This window comes from Bufo gargarizans, chromosome 5 (genome assembly GCF_014858855.1).
Source record: "Bufo gargarizans isolate SCDJY-AF-19 chromosome 5, ASM1485885v1, whole genome shotgun sequence".
Lineage (NCBI taxonomy): Eukaryota > Metazoa > Chordata > Amphibia > Anura > Bufonidae > Bufo > Bufo gargarizans.
In genome coordinates, this window is record NC_058084.1 from 341,220,079 (window position 1) to 341,242,681 (window position 22,603).

At 43.7% G+C, this 22,603-nt stretch overlaps 1 protein-coding gene across 2 annotated transcripts in view; it reads right to left on the reverse strand.

The window, feature by feature from the left end:
- The window catches only part of SLC66A2 (solute carrier family 66 member 2), a 103,539-nt gene extending 81,990 nt beyond the window's left edge, over positions 1-21,549 (reverse strand). For both annotated transcript variants that reach the window (XM_044293430.1, XM_044293429.1), the window contains exons 1-3: positions 21,436-21,549; positions 18,807-19,134; positions 15,620-15,753 (exon numbers count right to left, since the gene is read on the reverse strand). In XM_044293430.1, the coding sequence (XP_044149365.1) occupies positions 15,620-15,753; positions 18,807-19,009 (337 nt within the window). In that variant the 5' untranslated portion in view covers positions 19,010-19,134; positions 21,436-21,549. The remainder of the gene's footprint in view (positions 1-15,619; positions 15,754-18,806; positions 19,135-21,435) is intronic.
- Positions 21,550-22,603: the final 1,054 nt, after the last annotated feature.

Genomic DNA, 22,603 nt, shown 5'->3' on the forward strand with positions numbered 1-22,603 from the left:
GCCATTGTAATGTAGATGCACTTAGGAATGTGCGTTAATGGGTTACAAGACAAGTGTCAAACCTTCTGGAGAAAACAAACAAGCCGAGAGCAATATATAATCACCTTCACATGGCGCTCTTCACAGCTTGTACCCTGACCTTGTAAGGGTCACCGCTGAGCTGTAGCTAGGTGGAAAGTTTCACAGCAGGTGGCACAAGTGGCAGCTTACTGCAATTCCTCGTGGTCATTATGTCTACGCCACATGACCGATCAACCATTGAGCTGACTGATGTGATATAATCAGTTTTTTTCTACTAGAATATTTCAGTGTGTTAGAACAGCAGGCAGTTCAGCAATCATCATGTAAGCCCTGCTTCTCAGACTTTTAAGAATATTTCCGAAAAAACAGAGATAGCACTTCATTCTTGATCACATATTAAAACTACGAATGATAAAAAGATATTGCATATGAAGCCACTAGATGGGCCTCAATCAAGTACAAATAAAAATGAAAATAAGATTGACATTAGAATATATTTTTGAAGCCATATTTCTTGAATTAAAAGGGGCTTCCCGGAGTTTTAGGGCTCATTCACACGACTGTGCTTTGGTTCCGCATTTGAGACGCATTTTTTGTGGCTCGGGTGCGGACCCATTTACTTCAATGGGGCCGCAAAAGATGCAGACAGTGTGCTGTCCGTATCCGTTTCTCCATTCCGTGGCCCCGCAAAAATTATAGATCATGTCCTATTCTTGTCCCTTTTGCAGACAATAATAGGCATTTCTAAAAAGGGCCATCTGTTCTTTTCCGCAATTTGTGGAAGGCACACGAGCATCATCCGTGTTTTGCAGATGCGCAATTTGTAGACCGCAAAACACGGCACGGTCGTGTGAATGAGCCCTTATACTGATGACCTATCCTCTAAATATACCATTACCTGTTATTGGATAATCTGGATGGGGTGGCGCACTTGTTTTTACCATGAATATATGGATGTAACACAATGTGAATAGGCTTGACAAAGGCTGTATATCAGCCGAAACGTTGCTATGTGTATTGTTGCTTTGAAGTCCAAATTAAAGTCGATGATGTGAGATGCTGCTGATACCGCCTGCATTTATCCATATATTTCCGGCCTTTGGTGAGGCTGTTGCATCTATTAGGATACATCAACAAGGACCAAGTGGTGCTGCTTCTACACTTTGTTTATTGCTATCCTCTAAATAGGTCATCAGTAACCGATTGGTGGGGGTCAGGACCCCTGCCGATCAGCTGTTTGAGAAGGCACTGGCGCTCACAGTAGTGCTGCGGCCTTCTCTTCAGCAAACCAAGCACAGCACCATACATTGTATAGTGGCAGTGCTTGATATCGCAGCTCAGCCCCATTCACTTCAATGATCTCACGCGGACTCGTATTCCATACAACTTTGCTGAAAACAGGATTCTAAACATAGCTTGGTTACACGGCTTAGGCTACTTTCACACTACAGTTTTTTGCGGATCCGTCATGGATCTGCAAAAACGCTTCAGTTAAAATAATACAACCACATGCATCCGTCATGAACGGATACAGTTGTATTATGTCTTCTATAGCCATGACGGATCAGTCTTGAACACCATTAAAAGTAAATAACTGACGGATCCGTTTTCTATTGTGCCAGAGAAGACAGATCCGTCCCCATTGACTTACATTGTGTGCCAGGACGGATCAGTTTGGCTCCGCTTCGTCAGGCGGACAGCAAACAGACCTTCATAAGCTGGTGACTGAACGGAGACAAACTGATGCATTCTGAGCAGATCCTTTTCCATTCAGAATGCATTAGGGCAAAACTGATCCGTTTTTGACCGCTTGTGAGAGCCCTGAAACAGATCTCAAACGGAAAGCCAAAACGCGAGTGTGAAAGTAGCCTTATCAGTAAGCTAAGCAGCAGTAATCAGTGCCAAGCAGCAGCTGCAAAAGCAAGTACAATTTTAGGCCTCTTTCACACTTGTACTACTGATTTCTGTTGTTCTGCTTATAGGAACACAACGAAAAGTGCTGGATTTGCCACATAACTGACCAGAACAGAGCCAAACAGATCTCAATGACTCTAATGGTCCATTCTGTTCCCGATTGCAAGTCTTTTTTTTTATTGGAGAAAAAAGTCCAGAGTATAGGGTGCATTTGGATAAAGAAGAGCTGCCAAGGTCTACATCAACTGTAGGCCAGGGAGTTGTGGAAAATACAAATTTATATACAAATGACAACCAGCACAAAAAAGATGCTTCCATATTTTAACCCCTTAAGGACCGGGCTCATTTTCACCTTCAGGACCAGGCCATTTTTTTTTTTTCAATTCTGACCAGTGTCACTTTATGTGGTGATAACTTTAAAACGCTTTGACTTTTCCAGGCCATTCTGAGATTGTTTTTTCGTCACATATTGTACTTCATGACACTGGTAAAATGGAGTCAAAAATACCAAATTTGCCAAAAATTTGGAAAAATTAGCAAATTTCCAAGTTTCAATTTCTCTACTTCTATAATACAAAAAATAGTTATTACCGTATTTTTCGCCGTATAAGACGCACTTTTTCCCCCCCAAAAGTGGGGGGGAAATAGCAGTGCGTCTTATACGGCGAATGTAGCCGATTTTGCTTAGTTTTCAATGATACACCCGCCGCGATGCCGTGCGGCGGGTATATCAGCTGTGAGGGAGGAGGGGCTGGGGGCCGGCGTCTGCATTTATAATGACAGCGGGGCCCGTGCAGTGACTGTATTCTACTACACGGGCCCCGCTTACTGTACAATCATATCCCTAATACCGTAGTTAATTCTTGTGTGCACTGCATGTAAAAGCATAATGAGCGATGATGAGCGCTATTACTTACAATTAGAAGCGCTTGCCGTTCGGAGCAGGGAGGAGGGAGGAGGGAGGAGGCAGGCCGGGAGGACGGGCGCTGGCAGTGTGAGTCATCCGTCATGCGCCCACGCCGCCTGCTTCATTCATGAAGCAGGCGGCGCAGGCGCGTGACGTATGACTCACACTGCCAGCGCCCGTCCTCCCGGCCTGCCTCCTCCCTCCTCCCTCCTCCCTGCTCCGAACGGCAAGCGCTTCTAATTGTAAGTAATAGCGCTCATCATCGCTCATTATGCTTTTACATGCAGTGCACACAAGAATTAACTACGGTATTAGGGATATGATTGTACAGTAAGCGGGGCCCGTGTAGTAGAATACAGTCACTGCACGGGCCCCGCTGTCATTATAAATGCAGATGCGACCCCCACCCCCATTATAAAAGCAAATGCGACCCCCACACTTATGGAGGGGATCTGTGGATGACACATAGCATAAGATGCTATATATGTGTCATCCACAGATCCCCTCCATAACTGTCATACACAGATCCTCATAACAGCGCCATCCAGAGAGGATCCCCTATAAGTGTCACCCACAGATCCCCCATAACAGTGCGTCATCCACAGATCCCCATAACAGTGCATCACCCACAGACCACAATTAGTTCAAAATATTTTTTTTCTTATTTTCCTCCCCAAAAACCTAGGTGCGTCTTATACGCCGGTGCGTCTTATACGGCGAAAAATACGGTACTTTACATTTCCTATATGTCTTCTTCATGTTAGGATCATTTTGGGAATGACATTTTATTTTTGGGGGACGTTACAAGGCTTAGAAGTAAATCTTAAAATTTCTCAGAAACTTTCTAAAACCAACTTTTTAAGGACCAGTTCAGGTCTGAAGTCAATTTGTGAAGCTTACATGATAGAAACCACCCAAAAATGACCCCATTCTAGAAACGACACCCCTCAAGGTATTCAAAACCGATTTTTACAAACGTTGTTAACCCTTTAGCTGTTCTACAAGAATTAATGGAAAATAGAGATACAATTTCAAAATTTACTTACAAAGCAAGGGTTAACAGCCAAACAAAACTCAATATTTATGGCCCTGATTCTGTAGTTTACAGAAACAGCCCATATGTGGTTGTAAACCGCTGTATGACCAAACAACAGGGCGCACAAGAAAAAGGAACGCCATATGGTTTCTGGAAGGCAGATTTTGATAGCCTTTATTTATGACACCCTGTCACATTTGAAGAACCCCTGATGCACCCCTAGAGTAGAAATACCATAAAAGCGACCACATCTAAGAAACTACACCCCTCAAGGTACTCAAAACAGATTTTACAAATGAATTACACAAGAATTAATGGAAAATAGAGATACAATTTCAAATTTTTAATCCATTTTTTCCAGTAACAAAGCAAGGATTAACAGCCAAACAAAACTCAATGTTTATGGCCCTGATTCTGCAGTTTACAGAAACACCCCATATGTGGTCGTAAACTGCTGTACAGGCACCCGGCAGGGCGCAGAAGGAAAGGAATGCCATACGGTTTTTGGAAGGCAGATTTTGCTAGACTTTTTTTTTGGGGGGGGTTTTTTTTTTACACCATGTCCCATTTGAAGCCCACCTGATGCACCCCTAGAGTAGAAACTCCAAAAAAGTGACCCCATTTTAGAAACTACGGGATAGGGTGGAAGTTTTGTTGGTACTAGTTTAGGGTACATATGATTTTTGGTTGCTCTATATTACACTTTTTGTGAGGCAAGGTAACAAGAAATAGCTTTTTTAATTTTTTTTATTTACAACATTCATCTGACAGGTTAGATCATGTGGTATTTTTATAGAGCAGGTCATCACGGATGCGGCGATACCTAATATGTATACAATTTATTTATGTAAGTTTTACACAATGATTAAAAAAAAATATATATCATGTTTTAGTGTCTCCATAGTCTGAGAGACATATTTTTTTCCTTTTTTTGGGCGATTATCTTGGGTAGGGTATGATTTTTGCGGGATGAGATGACGGTTTTATTGGCACTATTTTGGGATGCATATGACTTTTTGATCGCTTGCTATTACACTTTTTGTGATGTAAGGTGACAAAAAATGGTTTATTTAGCACAGTTTTCATTTTTTATTTTTTACAGTGTTCATCGGAGGGGTTAGGTCATGTGATATTTTTATAGAGCTGGTCGATACGGACGCGGCGATACCTAATATGTATACTTTTTTTATTTATGTTTTTATTTATGTAAGTTTTACACAATAACAGCGTTTTAGTGTCTACATATTCTAAACCATAGTTTTTTTATTTTTTGGGCGATTGTCTCAGGTAGGGGCTCATTTTTTACAGGATGAGGTGACGGTTAGATTGGTACTATTTTGGTGGGCGTACGCCTTTTTGATCGCTTGCTGTTGTACTTTTTGTGATGGAAGGTGACAAAGGTATTTAGCACAGTTTTTATTTTTTACGGTGTTCATCTGAGGGATTAGGTCATGTGATATGTTTATAGAGCTGGTCGATACGGACGCGTCGATACCTAATATGTCTATATGTCTTTTCTCTATTTTCTTGACAATTTTTGTTTTACAATTGTTTTGGAAAATGACGCTTTTTTTTTTTTACTTGAAACTATTTTTTTGTAAAACTTTAATTTTAATTAAACTTTTTTTTTTGTACCACTATGGGACAGGGTCTGATCCTTGTTTCAATACAGCACAATACATCTGTATTGTGTTGCATTGAACTGTTAGTGTCTTACACTGTAAGATGCTAACAGTTGCCTAAGAGACCCAGCCTGGGGGCTGGGCCTCTTAGGCTTCCGTACATGACAGGCCCCAAGCCTTGTAATGGCTTGGGGCTGCCATGGCAACCATCGAGTCCCCGCCACAGCAGAGCGGGGATTCGATGCATGAGGTGAGGGAGCACAAACCTCCCATATGCCGCGGTCAGCGCTGACCGTGGCATATGAGGAGTTAATCCACCGGCATCGGCGTTATCGCCGATGCTGGTGGATGCAGCAGGGATCCGGCTGTCAGTAACCGCCGGATCTCTACTACTGATCGGGGGAGGACTGCAGAACGAGAGCGCCCGCCCTCGATCGATAAGTGCCGGCGATTGAGGACGAGCATTCTCATCCTGGGTCGTCAAGGGGTTAATACAGCCAAGACAGGAAACATTTTGTCCTTCAGAGATTACAATTCTGTGTCTCCATGGGTACAGACTACAAGCGAAGCCTGTGTAGTCTGATCCCGCAATCAGGCCAATACTGGCGATTACATTGCTGCCATTTCATATCTCCTGGACTCTCATGTACCAGACTCTTGGTAATCAGAAGGTCTTAAGAAGGTCTGTTTGACAAAAAACCATCACACCTTTTGTCTATAAGCTTGAACTATAATAAAAGAAGCTTTCCTTTTCTACTCTGTGTGTGGATGTTTATGCAAAGTGACAATGATGACCTCTGTCCACCCAAATTCAGGCTGTTAAACACAAAGGACAGTGCATCTCAAAGTATTTCATATTTTCTACTAAGCAAACCTATGCATTTCCATGGAAGAAGATGATAAACAAATCCATGTGTAGGCCGATCCAGATGCTCCCTCGCATGCTCTATAAGGTATCAGCAAACTCCGGCAATCCAGCTGTTCTGAAACTACAACTCCAGAATCCTCCTTTCACAACTATGGGCGTTACAAGAACAGCCAAGTAAGTGAGCATGCTGGGAGTTGTAGTTTCTTAGCAGCTGGAGTGCCTAAGGTTGCTGATCTCTGCTATAGAAGATGCAGCACCATCTTTTCTACAAACAGATCATGCCTATGGTTTACAATCACAGACTGCAAAATCCATGTTATGTAGACAGGACAATTTCTTTACAAATCATTTGGTACTAAAAAGTACATTTTGTAAATACACAATAAGCATGTCTAATTAAAGAGGACCTGTCACCGCTCCTGACATGTCTGTTGTAATAGCTCCATGCATTCCCCATGTAATAACAATTCTGGAACATCTATTCTTATGGCTCTATGTTGTGCCATTCCTTTATTATTTCTACTAGAAGTTATATATGAATTGCCATTAGGCTTCGTTCACATCACCGTTCAGCCTTTCCGTTCTCTTGCGCCGTTTAGGAGCAGGAGAACGGAAAGGACAGAGAAGGCACATAACTGACGCCCAACAGAGCCGTTAGGGCCCCACAGACTATAATGGGGTCCATTATGTTTCCGTTCAGAAGATGATTTTGGAGCGGAGACAAAAGTAGTGTGTGCAGGACTTTTGTCTCCGCTTCAAAATCATCTTCTGAGTGGAAACATAACGGACCCCATTATAGTCTATGGGGTCCTTAGGCTCCGTTCGGCTCAGTTATGTGCTGAATCCGTCCTTTCCGTTCTCCTGCTCCTAAACGGCGCAAGAGAACGGAAAGGCTGAACGGTGATGTGAACGAAGCCTTAGCATTCAGTAAGGGTGCAGAGGGGTGGTAACCAGTTGGGGTGGTGTACCTGCACAGCCCGACAATGGCAGCACTGATTGGATAAAGTGAGACTGTGCAGGGACACACCCCCAACTGGTTACCTCCCCTCTGTACCCTTACTGCAGACTGCTAGCAATTCATATATAACTTCTAGTAGAAATAATAGGAACGGCACAACATAGAGCCATAAGAATAGATGCTCCAGAATTGTTATTACATGGGGAATGCATGAAGCTATTAAAATAGGCATGTCAGGAGGGGTGATGGGTCCTCTTTATAGCTTTATACCTTTATAAATATACAGGGGAGATTTATCATCTCCCTTCTGCCTAAAAGGTGGCTTTAAAAAGTCACAAACTATGTGTTTGCGACGTAAAAAAAAAATTATGATCCTGTTTCTGGCCGTTAATCTTTAAAATATAACCTTTATTGGATTGTTTAAAGTGCCCTCAAACCAATGGTTAAAACAGACAAGCCCTCCCAGCTATTATTAGAATATTCTATATTTCTTTTCCCCAGAAACAGGATCATATAGCCCTTATCTATTAACCTCTACAATTCCGAAATATACTGGGGTTCTTCAACTCGGGTTTTAAAAGAAATAGTTGCATCTCATTTTGCTGCCCTCGCCAATTTCTCTAAAAGGGGCGTGACAAGGGTGGGAAGGTCCACCATTTATATTCATTTTTGACAGTTTTCAGGCACAAATGAAACTAGAAATCTACGGCAGCTCTGAGCGGTCGTTGATTTCTGTTTAGGCACATGGACTGCCAGAGGATGCACCTAATTTGGGACGAGGCGTGCACCTTGTCATAAATAGGGCGCATCTTCTGGCAGAGCTGGGGATATCGAGACCAGCGAAGAACATGCCTGTCCTGATAGATCTCTAACAATATACTTGTGTGGTACAGCTGATGCAATACTGTGAAGTACAAAAGCAGAGGATTCTGTGCCACAGTCACAAGTGGATTCTGTTTGACAAAATTGTACTTAGTGTAACAAAATCGAATTTGTGTCCGAAAACGCTATTCTGTGACAACGATGTTTGCTGTAAAAAAAATGATAGCCTGTCACAAAATTACACAAGCTATTTTATATAATATAGAATATATTATATATAAAATGAACATCTAGTTGACAGGTCTGTATATTCTGCCTCAAAATATAAAGAAAATATTAGTAAAACCAAATATTGTTTTAATACTTTCACACTAGCGTTCGGGCTCCGCTTGCGAGTTCCGTTTGAAGGCTCTCACAAGCGGCCCCAAATGCATCCGTACGGCACCGTTTGGCCTCCGCTCAGCAGGCGGACACCCGAAAGCTGCTTGCAGCGTTCGGGTGTCCGCCTGGCCGTGCGGAGCCAAACAGATCCGTCCAGACTTACAATGTAAGTCAATGGGGATGGATCCGTTTGAAGTTGACACAATATGGCTCAATTTCAAACGGATCCGTCCCCCATTGTTTCAGTTTTTGCCTCAGGCAGCAGAAAGGCTGGGCGCACCACTGTCTGTCTGGTGAAAAGGGCACCCAGCCTTATAAGAATTCTCATAAAAGCAGAATTTGTCTCCAAAAAAATGGTTATGTCTTGGGCATAGGGGTTCCATTTTACAGAATGCATCACAGAAAAGCATTCCGTCTCATGAAATTAGATTCTTATTCTCTGACGGAATGGAATGCACATTCATTAAACTGGATTGTCTTATGCAGGGGCCCCCTATCTCACGGAATGCTTGACAGAACGGGATTTCGCAACAAGGCATGGAATTGCCTCTCACGGAATCTTTCACAGAAAGGGATTCTCTCACCAAATGGGATTCTGTGCCACGGAATATCTCATGGAAAGGAATTAGGTCTCACAAAATGGAATTCAGTCTCATAGAATGTTTCACGGAAAAGTATTCTGCCTCAAGGCATTCTGACAAAAAGGGATTTCATCAGATAGAACAGGCTTCTCTCTCACAGGATGGGATACTCTCTCAGTAAATGTTTCTCAACAAGAGATTCTGTCACACAGAACAGGATTCTCTCTCAAGAACCAGTTTCCACCTGCTGACAGAATTCCTGAAATGTTTCACAAAAACAGATTGTCCCATGGAAAGTGATTCCATCCCAGTGAATGGGAATACCTCTCATGGAATGGGATTCCCTCTCACAGAATGTTTTGCAAAAAGAGACTGCCTGACAAGTGAGATCGTCTGATGAATTGGGATTTCACGAGAGGCACCCGTTCCGTGACGCTCTGCCTTTATGTGAAACATTCCATGAGAGAATCCAATTCTCTCTGGAAATGTTTCTCAACAAAAGATTTAATCACATGGAATGGGAATCTCTCTTACTCAAGAATTGGATTGCACCAGTCAAAATAGGATTCTCTCTGAACATTTAACAAAAAGTGCTTCAGTGAAATGGTATGTTTCACAAAAGGGACTGCTTTATGGAATGGGATTCTTCCTCACAAAATAAAAAATTCTCTCATGTAATGTTTCACAAAAAGGCAGTCTCACGGAACGGAGACCATCTCTCACATAATCCTTCACAAAAACAGATTGCCCCTCAGAAAGTGATTCCCTCTCACAGTTCTCAGATTACCTGACAGAAAGCAATACCATCCGATGAATTGGGATCCCATGAGGATCCACTGTTATGTCATGAGAGGAAATCACAGAATTCGCAAAAATAGATTGCCCCAAAAAAAGGGATCCAATTTCACAGAATGGGATTCCGTCAGAGTGACAGGGATTCTGACACACAAAATGCCCCCATTCCAGAAAGGGATTCCCTCTCACAGAATTTCTCAAGTAATAATCTCTCAAGGAATGGGATTCCACCTCATGGAAAAACATAACTTTTCATGTAAGGGGTCACAGAAAGATATCGTCTCATGTAAAAAAATTAAAAACAAAATAAAAATATACTACCTCAGGGATGCTCTTTCATGGAATTTTCAGCAGCATGTGATCTCACAGATCACAATACTTTTTTTCCTCACGGAAAGGGACCCAATCTCACCAAAAAAGACTGCATCTCAAAGAATATCGCACAGCATGGAAATCCATCTCACACTCCATGAGACAATGCCTTCTTTTTCTTCCATAAGTGAATCCCAAAGGCATTGTCTCACCAAATGTTATTTCTTCACAAAATGAGATCCTCTCTTACAGAATGCATTGCCTCATGAAATGGAATTCACAAAAACAGATTACATCACAAAATGGGATTCCATCTCACAAAATATCATGCATGTTCACAGAATGCCCCACAGCACGCAATTCCATTTTGGGGCATGGGATTCAGTCTAAAAAGAAGGGAGTGCAGTTCCACAGGAATGTCTCACAAAGGTTGAATTCAGTTGCACAAAATGTCTCACAAAAGGAGATTCCACTGCATGGAATGTCTCACAAAAGCAGATTCCGTTGCATGGAATGTCTCACACAAAGGAGGGTTCCTTTGCACAGGAATGTCTCACTAAATGGGAATTTTGATGCACTAAGGATTCAGTCACAAGAAATGTCTTACAAAAAGGGAATTTTTTTTGCACACGTCTCACAAAAAGAGATTCCATGTCACAGAAGAGGATTCCATCAAACGAAATGGCTCACAAACGCAGATTCCATCGTGCGAAAAGTCTCAAAAAAAGCTGATATTTTCACACAGAGAGGGATTCCATCACATGAAATGTCTCACAAAAACAGATTTGTTTGCACATATTGTCTACCAAAAGTGGATTCTGTTGCAAGGAATGTCTCCCAAAAACAGCTTGTGTCCCACAAGGATATCTCACAAAAGGGTATTTTGTCAGACAGAAGGGGATTCTGTCACACGAAATGTCTCACAAAAAAGAAATCTGTTGCATGGAATGTCTCACAAAAGGGTTTTCCATTGCAAAGGAAAGTCTCACAAAAGCGGATTCCATCACACAAAATATCTAATAAAAGGGGATTCCATGACAGGAAATGTCTCACAAAAGGATATTCCATTGCACAGAAGGGGATTCCATCACATGGAATGTCTCACAAAAGTGGATTCTGTCGCACGGAACGTCTCAGAAAAGGGATTCCACTAGTATATAGCGAAGAAGAACCGGCACTCACTTTCTTGATGATATGAAGAGATGTTTATTCAAGTCTTGAGCCGAAACTAGTCACTGATGATGCTATTATGCCTTGAATAAACGTCTCTTCATATCATCAAGAAAGTGAGTGTCGGTCCTTCTTCACTATATACAAGTGGGACGCCTTCCCTGGATGCGTGCACCATGTGCAAACCGCAGTGCAAACCCATCTTCTTCAATACAAAGGGGATTCCATTGCAAAAGAAATTCTCACAAAAGGGGATTTTGTCGCACAAAAAGGAATTCTGTCACAGAAAATGTCTTACAAAAGCGGATTCTGTCACATGGAATGTCTTAGACCCCTTTCACACGGGCGAGTATTCCGCGCGGACGCGATGCACGAGATGAACGCATTGCACACGCACTGAAACCCGACCCATTCATTTCTATGGGGCTGTTCACATGAGCGGTGATTTTCACGCATCACTTGTGCGTTGCGTGAAAATCGCAGCATGCTCTATATTCTGCGTTTTTTACGTAACGCAGGCCCCATAGAAATGAATGGGGTTGCGTGAAAATCGCAAGCATCCGCAAGCAAGTGCGGAAGCGGTGCGATTTTCACGCACGGTTGCTAGGAGACGATCGGGATGGAGACCCGATCATTATTATTTTCTCTTATAACATGGTTATAAGGGAAAATAATAGCATTCTAAATACAGAATGTATAGTAAAATAGCGCTGGAGGGGTTAAAAAAAAATATTTTTTAACTCACCTTAATCCACTTGATCGCGCAGCCGGCATCTCCTTCTGTCTTTATCTTAGCTGTGTGCAGTAACCAGGACCTGTGGTGACGTCACTCCGGTCATCACATGATCCATCACCATGGTAAAAGATCATGTGATGGATCATGTGATGACCGTAGTGACGTCACCACAGGTCCTGTTACTGCACACAGCTAAGATGAAGACAGAAGGAGATGTCGGCTGCGCGATCAAGTGGATTAAGGTGAGTTAAATTATTTATTTTAACCCCTCCAACGCTATTTTACTATGCATTCTGTATTCAGAATGTATTATTTTCCCTTATAACATGGTTATAAGGGAAAATAATAGCAATCTACAGAACACCGATCCCAAGGTACATGTTTGGGTACCAAACATGTGCGATTTTTCTCATGCGAGTGCAAAACGCATTACAATGTTTTGCAATCGCGTGTGTTCCCGCAACGCACCCGCACATTTTCCTGCAACGCCCGTGTGAAACCAGCCTACATCAGCAGTTTCCATCAAACAGGAATGACTCACAAAAGCCGATTCCATCACACAAAATGTCTCACAAAAGCGGATTCTGATCCATGGAATGTCTCACATAAGCAGATTCAGTCGCACAAAATGTATCACAAAAGGGGATTTTGTCACACAGAAGGTGATTCAGTCACACAGAATTTCTCACAAAAGCGCATTCTGCCGCTGCACAAAAAGGGATTTCAGTCTTACGGAATGCGATGCTTTCTCTCTCGTGGAATGTCTTACAGAAAGGGATTCCAGTATCCTGAAAAGGGATTCTGTCTGGCTGTGTGACACAGGTATGGTGTGACTACCATCTAATGCATGGATGTCAAACTCATGGCCCTCCAGATGTTGCAAAACTACAACTCCCATCATTCCCTGATAGCTGTAGTATGCCCAGGCATGATGGGAGTTGTAGTTTTGCAACAGCTGGAGGGCCACGAGTTTGACATCCCTGATCTAATGGCTCCATACACTGTTTTTAATGGGTGACACAGAACACTAGTGTGTGACACATAATATACTGCTGACTGTTATTGTATCACAACATGAATACACTTCTTGTGTGCCAAAAATGTAATTGTATGACGCACTGTTAGTAAGTGTGACAAAATACTGTACACTTACTATGTGACAAAATGGTAATGTGTGATGCAGTATGCAGTTATTATTACTATGTGCGACGTAGGTGGCCACTGTGCAACGTAGAATAAGACTGTGTGACGCATAGTACCACTGTGCTATACAGAGTACAAACATTATGAAGAAACTACTTTAACAGATAGATTCTATGACATCAACTATTAGGTGTCATAGGACATTATTTTTGACACTAATAAGTCGTTAAATTGTTTTACTAAATCCATCAAGAGGTACAAAATTCAGTCAGCAAGAGAGAATGACCCCTCCTGCATTAATCAGTAGATACATCTTGGTTTTCGATGGGTAATTTAGGTACAGGAAGATGTATTTACAATTTCTAACGTAGTCTTTTAGCAATTTGGCCCGTAGATTTAAAGTGTAAATGTCATTTTTTTTTTTTCTTTTTTCTGTAATGTGTAGAGGCAGTGATACTGAGCATTTTTTGTAATATATTTTGATTACTGAAATTGTACATTTCTATTAGAAATTAGCTCTAAAGTAGCCTATTTTGTGCCTTAGCAACACTCCCTGCTCCACACTGACTGCTGCTGCCCTCACTGCCTCTATCCACATATCTAATATATAAAGCCGAGTGTGTGTGTGTGTGTGTGTGTGTGTGTATGCTTTATTCATTTATAATTTACCGTACATTTATAATATACTAGTGCCAAATGCAAATTTCCACCACCTCAGTGACTACCAAGTAATATATTGGTATAAATTATGGGCTATCGGCCTGAAAGTTCACAGATTATCGGCTCAAAAAAATAATATATATCAATATCGGTCGATCCGTAGTGGCTATTCAGGCCACCCTCAAAAGACGGACTTAAAAACCCCGCCCAAGGTCACACTAAGCCACGCCCACTTTGCGGCCAACGGGGATTGAAAAAAATTAAGGTAAAAATCAACTTCTGTCAGCTGCAGGGGTGGGAGGGTGACTTTCTCCCTATAGCTTACGCTCAGACAGCACAGTGCTGCTGTCAGGGTGAGCTGTTCAAAAGAACATCCCTGTGTCCATCCAGGCCCTGCACCAGATGGAGGACAGGGAGTCTGAAAGCCGGACTGTCTGGCCTAAAACCCGACCTCTGGCAACCCTAGGGGCAGGCTGCTGGGGAGGTCACGGTTAAGGAGACGGTCCGCTATAGAGGTCAGTGTTAAGGGGACGGGGTGTTGTGGAAATCACTGTTAAAGAGACTGGGTACTGTGGAGGTCACTGTTAAGGAGGCTGGGAATGGTGGAGGTCACAGTTAGAGACTGTAACCTATGGTCAGTGCTAGGGGGCGGGTGCTGTTGAGGTCACTGTTAAGCGGGCGGGCCCCTATGGAGGTCCATGTCAAGGGGATGGGGTGCGTTCCGCACATTACCTCCACCATCATAGAAAATGACTATTCTTGTCCGCAGTTGTGGACAAGCTCTATATTTTTTTGCAGGGCCGCGGAACGGAATTACGAATGCGGACAGCACACGGTGTGCTGTTCACATCTTTTGCGGCCCCATTGAAACAAATAGGTCCGCAATTTTGCGGAATGGGTGCGGACCCTTTCATACAGTCGTGTGAATGAGCCCTAATAGAAATTTATGATTTCAGTAATTAAAGTATATTACAAAAGTGTTCAGCATCACTGCCCCTGCACATTAGAAGAAAAAAAAATAAAAAATTAGACAGTTTCACTTTAATGTACTGCCTCATCATAAATACCCCCACAGCCATTACAGGGATCTACCAGGTAACGGCACAACACTGAGTTTTCTCAAAAATTGGAATGCTAAATGGAGAATATATCATTTTTCCTTCTCAGCAACAAGATGGTAACAATCATATACTGGGATCGGTATAACGAGTCTTATAGAACTTGTGTAGTCATTATCAGGGGACACTACTAAATCCCAGAAGCCAGGCAGCCAAGGCTCCTATCTTTTTGCACTTTTTCTGCCAGAGAATAAAAAATGTCTCCAAAGGTGGCTCAATGTCTTCTTACTTTTCCCCTGCCTCTGACATGACACATAGCAGGGTAGCTTTTCCTGCCCACTGTCAAATATAAAATACATTTTTTTGTCACCTAAAAACACAGATTAAACAACCGTCAACAAAAAGAAGACGCATACTGTGGACTGATAAAGAAAAGGTTGAATGCAAGCCTACAGAGCACTCTATACTCCTGAAAAAGGTATTTTATACATGCACATAAAAACCTAAAATATGGACCATTCAACAATATAAAATGAATTGCCAAATTTCTTATAAGACAAACAAGATATGTTCAGGTTATCAAGTGATCCAACACAATTCCCAGTATACCCAAGTGTGCAGGCCGAATCACCAACCTGTGAATAAGCGACGCTTTGTGGTCAGATCATTTGCCACTCGGACTTCTGTACACAGTTGCAGCATCAGCAGCATAGTAACAATCATAATGATGCTCTGCCAAAGGAGAGGGGACTCAAAATGACGTCCAAACCTAATGGGGGGGAAAAAAAAGATGTTTTTTTTATTAAGGATTGGAAGTCATGCAATTAATTCTAAAAACCAGATGTCAAATTCAAAGGGGTTGCCCGGCGGGTCAATGCAAAAGAATTGATACTTATCTCACTGCTCTTTTTCCAATGCTTAGCCGGTGCCCGCTGGTCTCTACTTTCTGGTCCCTTCTCGACACATATGAAGCTCCCTCTCAGACAATCACTGGCTGATACAGGTCCCCGCCATGGCCACAGACTGGCTAAGCAGGCAAAACCTTTTTAACTAATGTGATCGTAATCCAGCCCAAAAATAGTGTCCGTGATGTACCAGGGAAATGTTCAAGGTCATTCAAGTTTATAGTATCTGTAAAGCTGAGTTCACATCAGTTCTCTGTTCCTCTCTAGACCATTCAGAAGTTATATAAAATGTAGCTTTTTTGGACAGAAAAAGTCCTGTTTGACTTTTTTTTCCATCCAAAAAACGGATTTGACAATAAAACATGTCTTAGACAAAACATAAACCAATGGGGATCTATTACTCACAATTACATTATAATTATTTAAGGGGTCTGCCGCTTCATTTAAACTGGGAACACGGCCCCAGTTCTAGTGACTGGGTGAGGGGCCAATTTGGGAAAAGTTCCCCATGAATGCATAACACATATCTGTTGATCCCATTCACCCAGTGGAGGATAAAAAAACACGACAGGTCAATTTTCTAACCCCATCATTCACACGACCGTATTAATGGGTCTGCAAAATTGCAGAACGGGTGCGGACCCGTTCATTTCAACGGGGCCGCAAAAGATGCGAACAGCACACCGTGTGCTGTCCGCATCCGTAATTCAGCTCCTCGGCCCCGCAAGAAAGATAGAGCATGTCCTATTCTTGGCTGCAATTGTGGACAAGAATAGGCATTTTCTATATGGCGACGGCCATGTTTTGTGGATCCACAATTTGCGGACCACAAAACACTGACGGTCGTGTGAATGTAGCCTATAGGAAAGCGCAGCAGACTGTATTTTTCCTACACCAGGGCCAACTCAACAAAAATTATACCATACAGTATATGTTCTTTGAAAGAGGAGCCTATGTCTGACGAGTCTGTACAGCACCCATCACAGGCCTCCGTCATATACACTGCGACAGAAGATAGAAACATTATGTGCTACAAAGCCTAACTCAACCTGTCAAGCAGATTATGTCTACATGTGATCCGTAAAAAAGAGAGAACACAACACAGCTAATAATACCAAATCACGTCCAAAATACAGGTATTTTCAACAGGTCACTGTGACCCTTTTCCATGCAAGGACACAACAGGCCGTTGTGCAAACATCAAGACGCAGACCAGATATACATGTACATGCATGAGAAGCCAGGCCTTCACCTTTATATCAGGGCAGTAGGTAAAGGGAATTGCTCATTTATTTGACTTTGGTGGCATATCACTAGGATACGGCACCAATGTCAGATAGGGTCCAAGACGTGGGTCCTAACGATATGCCACCAGTGTGATGGGTATAACCCCTGAAGTTCAGATGTCAATCTGCAACAATTCCACACAAGAATGAGCAAGCTTAAAAAAATTAAAATAAAGAAAAATCGCTGGCATGCTTGCAACACAATTCTGCCATGTACGAACACAGCCTACGGTTGTGTGACAGAGATTTATTTATTTAATGAGAACAGCATTAAATGGTCACCAACTTTTCACACAACTTTGCAGAAATCAATAATGCAAGAGGACATAAAAAAAACTTTGTAATATATCTTATCAGAGAAAAGTGCCTTGTCTTGTTCTAGAGTTATCAGCTGCCCCCCCATTTGTAAAATTACTTTGGGGGAGAGTTATCAAGATTGGCATTCCCATATGCTGCTCTTGTTCCCCTGCCCTGGTTTAAGGTGTGTCTACTTTATTAAGAGGCAGATGCCTATTAGGGCATTTCTGGCAGACCATGCCCCTAGTTGGCATAGACTTGAGCTATAACTCTAGGTATAGCAAATCATTGGCTGCAATAGGCCCCGCTGCTCCTTTAGTGGCAATAAACACAAACTTTTATATGCCATAATAGTGCCGTAATAGCTTTGATAAATGCCCCGTATGGTCTCTGAAATTAATAAATAATCAATTTTGGCAAGTCAAGAATGGCTGCTTTCTCACTAAGGATCAGATTAGATCACCCCATACAAGTCTATGGAAAAAGGAGAGGTGGAGTGAGCAGGAAATTAGTGAGAGACACACAGTTAGAGAGACTGCACAGCTAAATACACAGTTACTATCTCAGTCTGCTATATTCACATCCATACAGGTCAGTACTTCCCTGTAATGTCCTCCATGATCCTGGAGCTGATTCTGAGTGACTATGAAAGTTATGAAGCAAATTCTCCTCTACTTTCTGTGTGTGAAGTGAATGGCAGCTAATCTCCACCCACCGACTTTAAAAAAAAAAGCCTTGGAACATGCCAAGGGAAAATAGCCAAGCCAAATATCCATCCGTAGACAGCTGTTTCGGGGTGCTTGCCCCTGATCAGTACACAGTGAAATAAAAATTAAATAACTGGGAACTTAAAGAGGCCCTGGAAAAAAAAACTAAAAGTGTCTCCATGTTGTAGGTGGGCCAAATTGATAGAAGACAGGGCAGCACAAGTAGGCAGGGCCAACAGACTTAGACGGAGCCTGTAATACAGTAGTGCAGCACAAAATACCGCCCCAGCAGAACCAAATACCACAGTGAAGCATAAAATACTGCTGCCCTCACCACAGTATTGTGGTACCGTTCTGAGGACAGCGATACAGGTGAGTACAGGAGGACACCCGCTGTTGTTGGTCTCATGCATAAGTATCTGATGCTACCAGCATTAATTAATGCTAAGAGCATCAGATTGATATCAACCTGGCCAGCGGTAGTGAAGAGGGCTCAGGTGCCCCCCGGGCATTGGTCCACTAGGACATTTCCCTGTAGGGTTTATGGCCAGTCCACCCCTGCAGGTAAGGATTTCTTCACCTTGATAATGGCAGTATTTACCTGTCCGATGCCTTTAGGTCACTTACCAAAACAATATCCTCAAGATGTTCGCTACTAAGAGCATGAGACAAACGTAAACTGAGAAGCCATCTGCGTTCTGGGTTCTTCTTATGTCTCTATACTGGGGTATATATGGCACGATTCCGCCAAATATCATGGCAGCTGATGCCCCCCAAGAGACGAGCCTATGCACAGCGAATACAAGCCATTCTGTCCCTTCCTCCTCCATCGTGCCTGAGGTGCGTCTATCACTCCTTCAACTTTATCTGGCTTCTCCCTGGCCAGCAGAGGTTATAAGCCAAGATTACTGGAGACGTCCAAACTGCTTCCAAATGCTACACCCCATGATGATACCTAGGGAGAAGAAACAATAAATATTTTACACTCAGCATTGCATTCACATAGATGACACGGTGATCCGTTTTTTAGACTAACCGCTCAGTTAATCAATAACTAAGTCAATTATCCTTTATATTGATATAATCTCAGTCATGGGGGAGATAACACCATCTGCTGCTCCAGATTTACAGCAAAGATTAGCTCACTGGGGCCACTGACCTACTTAAAATGACGGTCACTGGCCACCTCCTACACACAAACGTGTGGGCCCCGTGGCCGTGCTGCACGAACACCAACTGTGGGGCAGCCGCAGCGGATCGAGGACCCATTCACTTTAATGGGTCCGCGATCCGCTCATTCTGCAAAAAGATGGGACATGTTCTATCTTTTTGCGGAACAGAAGTACGGGACGAAACCCCACGGAAGCACCATTTCGCATCTCCAGACCCATTGAAGTGAATGGGTCTGCATCCGTGATGCGGAATACCCACAGAACGGCGCCCATGTATATTACGGATCCGTATATGCGGTCCACAGCACGGGCCACCTACGGTCGTGTGTGCAATAGGCCTAATGTTGCTGAAACATAGAAGACAAAGTCTAAAGAGGAGCGGTTACTTCTTCTGACATGTCTATTGTAATAACTACTTGTATTCCCCAAGTAACAACACTTCTGGAGCATCTTTTCTCATGACTCAATGATGTGCCAGTCTTCTGTTATTTCTACTAGAAGTTTATGAATACTGCAAGCTGCTGACTAAAGGTACAGATGGGTGTTACCAGTTGGGGAGGTGTCCCCGCAGTCTGACACCAGCAGCACTCATTGAGTCAGACACACCCACTACTAGTAACACCCAGCAGTACCTTTACTGCAGACTGCTGGCAATAGACTTGTAAACTTCTAGCAGGATAAATCAGGAACGGTACAACTTGGAGTAAAAACAATAGATGCTCCAGAATTGATATTACATGGAGAATGCAAGTACCGTAGTTACTAAAACTGACATGTCAGCCCTGTCGAGGACATAACAAAAAAAAATCCCAAGCATAGGCCATGGTTTTTGGACCCATATAAATGTGTCTTTACACAGTCTGCAACTGTCAGCACCGACTGTGGACAACTGGAAGCAATCAATGCATTCAGCAATTTCTAAGAGGAATAACAGAGGACCGACACAAAGCAAAGTTAGAAGAAAAGATGCTCCAGTATTGTTTTTATTTGATTTTTTTCATGAGAAACACAAGTATTTACTAAAACAGACGTCAGGAAAGCTGGACCTTATCTACAGCGGACAAGTATTACCGACTAACCCGTCACACTGAACATTGCACTGTACAGGGAGGGCACAGATGTATAGATTTCCTGCTGACTTGCCCAATAGACAGATAATCCTGTCACTTCCACACAGATAATCTGCTGAAATGAGGACATCCAACCCATAGAAAATCGCCTGAACTGCGACAATTAAGAGGTTAATGCGCCATAAGCAATAATGACATGTCTGCCATAGGTCCTGCATGGCACCGCCACTATACCAGCGCTGCATATGAACTGGACATTTCTCCATACACTTACATGGGGGCTGTGCTGTGACAGGCACCCGGCAAGAAGACCCTACGGCCCCTTTGTTTTAGGAATTGGAAGGGGCCCCATCAATGAAACACTGACTGTGTATGTTAGAAATAAGCCATCCGTGTCTGCAGTGGGGAAACATTGTATCAGGTGTGAGGCCTCAGAGCAGAAATCAAAACGGGGCCTCCTCCCAGTAGCTCATGTACCCCTAAGAGCAGGAGAAGCGGTCACTTATCTAATATTCAGCTTCCTGTCCTTTTTAGGGAAGAAAAGTGGCAAGAACCTCAAGTTGTTGGTAAGATAACACTGCCCATGGGTAGAGCATGGCTCTAGACAGCAAAGCCGAATCAAGCCCCCCACAGCTGCGCCCGTGCTGCCTAGGTGTCCCCATTCAGGCATGCTCAACCTGCGGCCCTCCAGCTGTGTAAAACTACAACTCCCACCATGCTCATGCTGGGAGTTGTAGTTTTGCAACAGCTGGAGGGCCGCAGGTTGAGCATGCCTGCTAGATTATTACTTGTTCTGAGTCCTGGGCAGAACCCCCCTTTAAGCCTATTACAATACCTATGTGATATGACAGGGGTTACCACAAAGCCCAGATATCACGTGACCTAAACCTCAGAGGAGCCCATGTATCCCAAACACTGCTGTCACAGGACCCTGCGCATGTCCCACCACAACACTCACTCAGCCGGGGGGGGGCCCTCCTCCAGCTGACACCCGCTCCCCAGCCCGCCGTTTACCTGGTGCGAGCTGTCATCCTCCGGGCAGCACTAACACTGTATCTGTCCCAGCGACCCAGCAGCCAGCACATTGATTGGAACCCCGGGGGGAGGGCGTGGCCGCGCAGCTGTGACGTCACAACCAGCGCCGGTAAACAGAGGAAGTGGGCAGTTTAGGTGTGTGTGCTGGGGTGACGTGTGGCAGTCACACGTGGCTACATAGCTGGGTGTCGGGGCGGGGGGCGGCTCGCCAGTCTGATAAGGTGGCCATGGTAACTGCTTGTTTTCTTGTCCTTTAAATAATTATGCAGGGTAACTGGATTTGTAACTTTAAATTAGAGGGGAGCTTCATAGTTATGTAAATAAAGCTTATTACATGCAGGGGAGCTTTCTGAGACATTTCCTCAGGATAGGTCATCAGTATGTGATCGGTTCGGGGTCCAATACCCGGTGTAACGTTATACTTCCCTACTTCGTGAGATTTCCCTACCCTCGTCACTTCTGGTCGCACCGGACATGACGTGAGGAGGTGTTCAGCGCCGCGCAGGCGCACAACGACAGGTTAGGGAAATTTCACAGCAGAGTGCGCATGCCTGCAGCGCCGCACAGTTGCGCAACGATGGGTTAGGGAATTTTCACAGCGGAGTGCGCATGCGCCGGGAGGCTCGCCGCTGGTTAGGGTAGGGAAAAATTATGGACCAGTGCACAGGCGCGGTGATCGGATGGATGTTCTCAGCTGGACACCGGCCGACACTACGCATGCGTGGGCAGCCTCACCAGCAGTTAGGGTAGGGAAAAAGCACTGGCCTGTACGTAATTTTTCCCTTCCCTAACTGCTGGTGAGGCTCAGTGTCAGCTGGTGTCCAGCTGAGAACATCCATCCGATCACCGCGCCTGCGCACTGGCCCATAATTTTTCCCTACCCTAACCGCTGGCGAGGCTCCCGGTGCATGCGCACTCTGCTGTGAAATTTCCCTAACCCGTCGTTGTGCGCCTGCGCGGCACTGCACACCTCCTCACGTCATTTCCGCTGCAACCGGAAGTGACGAGGGTAGGGAAATATCACGAAGTAGGGAAGTATAACATTACACCGGCACCCCCACCGATCAGCTGTTTCAGAAGGCACCAGTGACGTCACGTTCATCGGTCAGTCCCATAGAAGTGAATGGGGATGAGTGCGATACCAAGC